The following is a 6,943-nucleotide window of genomic DNA, read 5'->3' as shown; positions in this document are numbered from 1 at the left end:
CTCGTGGCCAGCGCCGCGGCCTCCAGCCGCCTCTGCAGGCGCCTGCACGCTCGCTACGAGCTGTCCTAGGCCGGGCCTGGGGCACAGCGGCCGCACAGCGCGGGGCCTCCCCGTGCACCGGGAGCCGCGGGGCGACTGCGGCCCGCGCGGGGCGGCCGCTCGTTGCGGACTCTGCCACGGGACTCCCGTCTAATAAAGGTTTTGGGGTGTTTTTTCTATTTTTTGGCCGCTGTAGGGAACAGCTCGCCCCTCGGGCCGCTCGCTGCACGCGGCGGGGGCGGGAGGGGCCGGGCGCTCCGCGGCCCCCTCGCGGCCGGGCCGGGGGCCGGTGCTGCCGCCGTACAAGATGGCGCCCGCCTCAGCGCGCCGGTGGCGGCACTTCCGGACAGCGGATTGGCTGCGCGGGACCAAGATGGCGGCGCGCTGGGTGTTCACCCCGCCCCCGGATTGGCTGCCAGCGTGCAAGATGGCGGCCGGGGGGCTTCCTGCCGCGGCGGAATGGCGGCCTCCAGCCAAGATGGCCGGAACCGGCCTCCGTCGCCTGCAGCCAAGATGGCGGCGTGCGAGAAGCGGCGCGCGGCGGCCCCSCCGGTGGCGGCGGCAGCCCGGGAGCTGGACAGCGAGGCGGAGTTCCTGCTGCAGGCGGGCGTGAGCGCCATGGTGCGGGAGGCGCTGCTGAAGGTGCTGGAGGCGCGGCCCGAGGAGCCCGTCGCCTTCCTGGCCGACTACTTCGAGAAGCTGGAGCTGAGCGGCGCGGGGGGCGAGGCCGGCGCGGAGCCGCCGGGGCTGCCGCAGCGCTTGGCCCGCGCCCTGTGGTACGTGCGYCTGGCTCATCACTCCCACAGGTGCGGAGCGGCGGGGCGGGATGCGGCGGACTACAACTCCCGGCGTGCCCCGGGGGCGGCGGCTCGCGCGGGGAGGTGTAGTCCCCGGCGCGGGGCACGCCGGGAGTTGTAGTCCGAAACGGGAGGAGGGCGGCCTAGCCGGTGTCTGACGCCCGTGTCGCACAGGCCGGCGTTCAGCAGCAACGTGGCCTTGGCCTACGAGTGCCTGAGCGGCGGCGGGCGGCGGCGGCGGGCGGGCCTGGACGGGCGCCTCTTCAGCGAGCTGCTGCGGCGCGTGTGCCGCCCGGGCCCGGCGCCCGCCGAGGCGGTGTCGGCGCTGCTGCGCAAGGTGCAGTGCCGCGAGCACGAGGCCGTGCCGCTCGACGTGTTCCGCTACGGCGTGCTGAGCTGCGCCGTGCTGCGCGAGTTCGCCGCCAAGGCGGGCGCGCTCTACGACGCGCTGGGCGGCGGCGGCCCCGCCGACAAGCGGCTCTGCCAGGCCGTGCTGCGGGCGCTGGAGGAGGCGCTGGCCGACGGCGACCTCCCGCCGCCCGCACGCTACCTGGCGGCCGGCGCCAAGCTGGGGCCCGACGGGCTGGCGCTGGCCATGGAGCGGGCGCTGCGCGAGCGCAAGCTGAGCGCCGCCATGAGCAGGGAGGAGTTCCTGAGGAAGGCCGCGGCCCTCTTCGTCGCCAAGGTCAAGGCCGTGGAGTAGCGGCGCCGCGTGGGAGCAGCTCCCGCGGGGCTGCGGTCAGAGGGGGCTGCTCCGAGGAAGCTCCGGGTCCTGCCGCGGGGATGCACGGCAGGTCTACCCTGCTCCTCACCACGGGATCCTCCTGCGGATTGCTGCATCTCATCCCCTCTTCTGAGCACTCTYAGTGCCCGATTGCCCGTGACACTTGGTGTTTCTGCAGCCCGGGCKGCCTCTCGGAGCTGCAGCGCCTCCTCCTTCACGACTGGCACTGATAAACTTTTCTTATTTCTTAATTGAGGCCTTGCAGGGAGGCCATAAACTGTAGGGCAACGTTAATCCTAAACGAACCGAGATGGTTCGAGTGTGGGGCTGGTGCTCAGTTATCTTCCGTTTTCATTCCAGTGCTGTCAGTGTCATATTTGTGCAGCTTCAGCAGGGAACTTAATCTCTGCTTTTCATTTTGTTTTCCCCAAGCCTATAAAATGGGGGGGATGATGCTTATCTACCTCGCTGCTGTGAGAACTCGCAGGTAAATACTGGGCTGATGYGCTGTGTGATACTGTTTGTTATGCATTTAAAACACTTTGCTAGTGGCTGAAAAATGCTTGGCTGGAAAGCGGAATTCAGTGAAAGACCCRCGAGCCTAAAAGCCCGTTCTGCCCTGGCCAGTAGCTGAGCGGTGACGCTGGCCTTGCTGATAAACTCTCCTTTTGTTCCATTGTTCTGCACTTAACAAACTGCCTTTGGCTTCTGCGGTCTAGACTCCGAACGGTAAGGCTCAAACTTGACTAACGCTTTTCATTTTTCAAGCAAAACTGCATGGTCCTGCTGATTTGATCATAATCTGGGTCTTTAAACAACAGATAGAGTGGAAACCAACTCTGTTCCTTTAGGGGTCGTGTTTTGCTTTTAAATAGGGAAGTTTTTTTAACTATACGTTATTTATTTGTATTCGTCCATGCTGATTATTTATACCGTGTGAACTGTTGGTTTACTGTACTATATTAAAGCTTTTTTATTGTTATTATGATGATGAAGTGGCAGATTTATTCAGCGCTCGGCAGTGCCGAGCGCCCGAGGAGTAGGAGGCCCCGCCCCCCGCTGAGGTAACAAGGCCCTCGTGGGCCGCCGTCACGGAGCCCGCGCCCCGCGCGCCGCGCGCTCATTGGCCCGCGGCGCTCGGTGGGCGGGCCTCGCCCCGCGTGGGAGGACTACAGCTCCCGTGGTGCAGCGCGCGCGGAGAGCGGAGCGGCCGGAGCCGCCGCCGGGCCCGCTCGGTGCCGGAGCCGCTGCCCGCGCCATGGCGCGGCCGCCCGTGCCCAGCTCGCAGAAGGCGCTGCTGCTGGAGCTGAAGGGGCTGCAGGAGGAGCCGGTCGAGGGGTTCCGGGTCAGCCTGGTGGACGAGGCGGACCTCTACAACTGGGAGGTCGCCATCTTCGGGCCCCCCGACACCTACTACGAGGGCGGCTACTTCAAGGTGCGGGGGGCCCCTGGGCACTTCCGGCGGGGCCCGGCGGCGCTTCCGGCGGGGCCCGGGGCGGGCTCCCCCCCGTCCCGTTTCCGCCAGGCCCGGCCGCGGGGCGGGACGGCTCGCCCGGTTCCCGCGGCGCCCGGTTCCCACCGCGGCCGCGCACAAAGGCCGCGCGGGSAGGCGGGACGAGGGCGGCGAGCGCCGGGGGCTCCCGGGGAGGGGGCCGCGTCCCGAGCCCCCCGGGCGCTTCCCGGCCCCCCTCGGCCTCTCCCGGTCGCGGTCCGTGCACCGGGGAGCCCGTGGCGGTGCGTCTGTGCTGCGGCCGGAGCCGTAGGCTGCTGCTCGCTCTTTATTTGGGCACACGCTCTATTTTTAGCACCCGCGCTGCGCAGCCTGGTCATTTTGGCTTGTTTTTCAGTGGTGGGCAGCTATTTTTAGGGCTTCATCGGTGTTTGTTGATCACAAAGCCAGAGAGTCGCTTGGTTTTGTTCCCGGTTAAGCTCCAACAAACGGTGAGGAGCGTTTCCCCTGACGATGCCGCGTAGCCTGGGCCCTTGCAGCAAAAACAGGGAACAGGCCCAGTCCCCGGAGCCCCGCGTCCCTTCCGATGAGCGCGAGCCCCCGGTCGCCGCGGCGTTTCCGCAGGCGCCGGCTCGCCCTGGACAAGGACGGGCGTTACGGGATCYGCTGCCGCCTCTGCGCCGGCCGGGTCGAGGCGCTAATTGCAAAACAAGGAGGAAAGGGAACGGCTAACGGGGCTGGAATTTGTTTCTGAAGGGCTGAGGCGAGAAAAACATCCGGGGAGGAGCCCGAAGGGCTGGTTTGTTTGCGGGGAGCAGAGTGGCGCCGAGCTCTCGGTGCCCGGGCTCCCCGGCCCGCTCTGGAAGCCCCTTCCCGGGGCCAAGGCGTTTGCCCTGGTGCGTGCGCCCTGCTCCTGCCCTTGTCCTGCTGCCTCCTCCTCTCCAGGCTGCAGAAGAGGAGGAGGTTCCTTGATGACTGTAAATGCCCGGGCGCTTGGGGGGGCTGCACCACTGCGATGCACCCGGCTCGGCGGAGGTTCCTCTGCCCCGGCAGTACCGGCGGCTCCGCTGCCTCCTTCCCGTCCTTCCCAGCTCACGTCGTCTCCTCTCCGGTTTCTTGACAGGCTCGGCTGCGCTTCCCCATCGACTACCCCTATTCTCCTCCTGCCTTTAGGTTCTTAACCAAAATGTGGCACCCCAATATCTATGAGGTAGGTCTGGGAGCTGCTCGGGCGATGGGAGGGACGCTCCTGTTTGTTAAGTTCATTGTTATCCAACCCAGGCTGCTCCCAGGGCTGCTCTCAGCTCCCGGGCGTGGGAGCTGCCCTGCTGGGTGCTGCGGGACCTGGGCTGAGGCCAAGGGTCCGTGTGAAGTGAGCGGGTGGTTGCAGGGCTCTGCGGCGGGTGCTCGCTGGGTCCGGTGGTTGTGTTGTGTGGGTTGGGTTGTGTTGTGTGAGTGCTGTGGGCTGTGCGGGTGACTCCCGGGCAGTGGGTCCGTGCGGCGCTGGCACTGGGGCTGCGCTGCCTCCCTAAGGAGCCCGCTCCGCGTGCGCTTTCAGACCGGCGATGTCTGCATCTCCATCCTCCACCCGCCCGTGGACGACCCGCAGAGCGGGGAGCTGCCGTCCGAGCGGTGGAACCCCACGCAGAACGTGCGGTAAGGACGGGGCCGGCACGGAGCTGGCCTCATCCCACGGCACCTTTCCCTTACTCCCGAGGTTCCTCCTCCTCCTGAGGAGCTGTTCTCCATTGGGAGCACAGCTAAAGCCACCCAGGAACGTGAGCGAGCGGAGCATCCACCACACTGCCCTTCTGGGGGTCCTGTCCTGCAAAACACGTCCCCGCAGGGTGGGCCGGCACCGAGCTCGGGGGCGCGGGTGGCTGCCGCGGCACACACGTGTACCGAGCAGCCCCGGCGCTCACCCGCCCCTGCTCGCTTGCCAGGACCATCCTGCTGAGCGTGATCTCGCTGCTGAATGAGCCCAACACGTTTTCTCCAGCCAACGTGGACGCCTCGGTGATGTACCGCAAGTGGAAGGAGAGCAAAGGGAAGGATCGGGAGTACACGGACATCATCAGGTGCGTGGGAGCGGAGCCCGGGCTCGGCAGAGCTGCTGCTTAACGAGGGGAGGGCGTGTTTTAGTGGAGGGCAAGGAGCATCGTGCTCCTTCTGAAGAAGGGCCTGTTCCTCGCGGTGAGGAGCAGCACCGCCGCAGTGCTGAGAAGATTTGCAATTACGCTGTGATCTTGTGGGACGCAGCGGGCGCCAGCACCTCGAGGGCACGTCTGCCCTGCTTGCTGCCGTGTGCTGCCAGCAGGAAGGATCCTGGCCGTGAGCAGGGCTTTCCGGGGGAGCTTGGCCGCGTCACGCGCCTGGCTCTGGCGTCAGGCAGAGCCCTGGCTCTTCCCCACCCCAGCTGGGGCTCTGGGTACGTGGCCAACGTGCCAGCGCTGCCAGGGACCAGCTGGGAGGCCACGAGCTCCCGGTCGCTTGGCTTCGTGCTGAGAGCTGCACGGAGTGCCCAGGATGAGCCCAGAGCCTCTCCGTGCTCTCCCTGCAGGAAGCAAGTCCTGGGAACAAAGGTGGATGCCGAGCGGGACGGCGTGAAGGTCCCCACCACCCTGGCCGAGTACTGCGTGAAGACCAAGACTCCAGCCCCGGATGAAGGCTCAGACCTCTTCTACGATGACTATTATGAGGATGACGAGATGGAGGAGGAAGCCGACAGTTGCTATGGTGATGAGGATGACTCTGGCAACGAGGAATCTTGATGGCCTTATGGCACTTGCAAAACTTATTATAAACTACTGAATTTTACCTCAACTAGGACAAACTGGTTTGAACTTAGGATCTGTCAGCTCTGAAATTAACTCTCTACCTCGCAGGGAGACTGTTCTGCTGTTGTAAAGGAAAGCGCACCACTGTCTTTGTTTAAGAAAAAAGGAAAAACAAAAAAGGAAAAAAAAAAAAAAGAACACACTCAAACCCTATTTTATAAACTTGCGGGTGGGGGGAAGGAAAGTCGCCCTGAGGCATTCCCAAATCCGCAGTACCTGGGAGGCGGCAGCCCTGGCTGGACTGAGGAACGGCGGGAGAAGCTGGTGCTGGCTGCCCTTTGCCTGGGCTGGCAGGGAAGGGCTGCGCCGGCGAGTCACCACTTGGAGCCAGGGAATCGTCCCTTGGAGCCGGGGAATCGTCACTGCCGTGGCGGCGGCGCCCGCTCTTGCGCCGCTCTCTGTGCCCGGGAGCGTTCCGGGGGCAGCGAGGCCTCTCGGTGCTCCCCAGGGTCCCACGCGGCCGGCGGGAGGCGCAGTCGGTGCCGCTGGGCCCGGCTCCGGCGGCTCCGTCCCGCTCCGGCGGCTCCGTCCCGCTCCGGCGGCTCCGTCCCACTCCGGCGCGGCCGCGGGGCGCGGGGACGCCCCCCAGCAGGCGCAGGCCTGCGCGACAGGGCCCTGGGTGGTTTTTGACTAGACGGGAGGGGCGGGTGGTTCTGGATCCTTCTGCTTCTGTTTTTGGACGTTATTTAATAAAGTTCTTTCAGGGAACAAGGGTGTCGTGTGCGGGCGGCCTTGCCCGGGGAGAGCGGCTCCCCCTCGGGCTGCGGCCTGGGAGCCCCCCGGGGCAGGGGCTCTGTCCTGGGACAGGGGCCCCGGGGCGTCCCTGGCAAAGGCCCTTCCTGCCCCTTCCTCCGGGGCTCCGGGCCCCTCCGCACGGAGCGGGCCTGCCCGGGCAGCGCCTCCTGCTCCCGCCGGTGCTGCGGGGCCGCTGCGGGCCGGACGCCCTGCTCCGGCTCGGGGCGCGGGCTGCTCAGCAGGGTCCGTCCGCGGGCTCCCCGTGCCCTTCCCGGAGGGCTCGTCCCGCCCGGCCCTTCCCGGAGCGGCGGGCGGGCAGGATGCGCCTCGCGGGCGCCTTGGTGCGGCGCCTTCCTGCCCC

At 66.5% G+C, this 6,943-nt stretch overlaps 2 protein-coding genes across 2 annotated transcripts; both read left to right on the top strand.

Moving 5' to 3' along the window:
* Nucleotides 1-552: 552 nt before the first annotated feature.
* TPGS1 (tubulin polyglutamylase complex subunit 1) lies at nucleotides 553-2,543 on the top strand. The gene is made up of 2 exons (XM_026038853.1): nucleotides 553-845; nucleotides 1,011-2,543. The coding sequence occupies exons 1-2, from the start codon at nucleotides 553-555 to the stop codon at nucleotides 1,537-1,539; spliced, it is 822 nt and encodes a 273-aa protein (XP_025894638.1). The 3' UTR covers nucleotides 1,540-2,543.
* A 275-nt stretch (nucleotides 2,544-2,818) lies between these two features.
* CDC34 (cell division cycle 34) lies at nucleotides 2,819-5,938 on the top strand. The gene is made up of 5 exons (XM_026038830.1): nucleotides 2,819-2,995; nucleotides 4,134-4,220; nucleotides 4,569-4,666; nucleotides 4,954-5,088; nucleotides 5,571-5,938. Exons 1-5 carry the CDS (start codon nucleotides 2,819-2,821, stop codon nucleotides 5,779-5,781), a joined length of 708 nt encoding a protein of 235 aa, XP_025894615.1. The 3' UTR covers nucleotides 5,782-5,938.
* Nucleotides 5,939-6,943: the final 1,005 nt, after the last annotated feature.

Source organism: Nothoprocta perdicaria, unplaced genomic scaffold, assembly GCF_003342845.1.
Source record: "Nothoprocta perdicaria isolate Ctin4 unplaced genomic scaffold, notPer1 scaffold_218, whole genome shotgun sequence".
Taxonomy (NCBI): domain Eukaryota; kingdom Metazoa; phylum Chordata; class Aves; order Tinamiformes; family Tinamidae; genus Nothoprocta; species Nothoprocta perdicaria.
The sequence above is the reverse complement of the archived record's forward strand: the minus strand, read 5'-3'. Positions and strand labels throughout refer to the sequence as shown.

Excerpts from the sequence above, each read along its gene's own strand:
- CDC34 (XM_026038830.1), top strand. The coding sequence starts at position 2,819 with ATGGCGCGGCCGCCCGTGCCCAGCTCGCAGAAGGCGCTGCTGCTGGAG. Across the intron at positions 2,996-4,133 it reads ACGAGGGCGGCTACTTCAAG|GCTCGGCTGCGCTTCCCCAT; the intron begins GTGCGGGGGGCC and ends GTTTCTTGACAG. Across the intron at positions 4,221-4,568 it reads GGCACCCCAATATCTATGAG|ACCGGCGATGTCTGCATCTC; the intron begins GTAGGTCTGGGA and ends GTGCGCTTTCAG.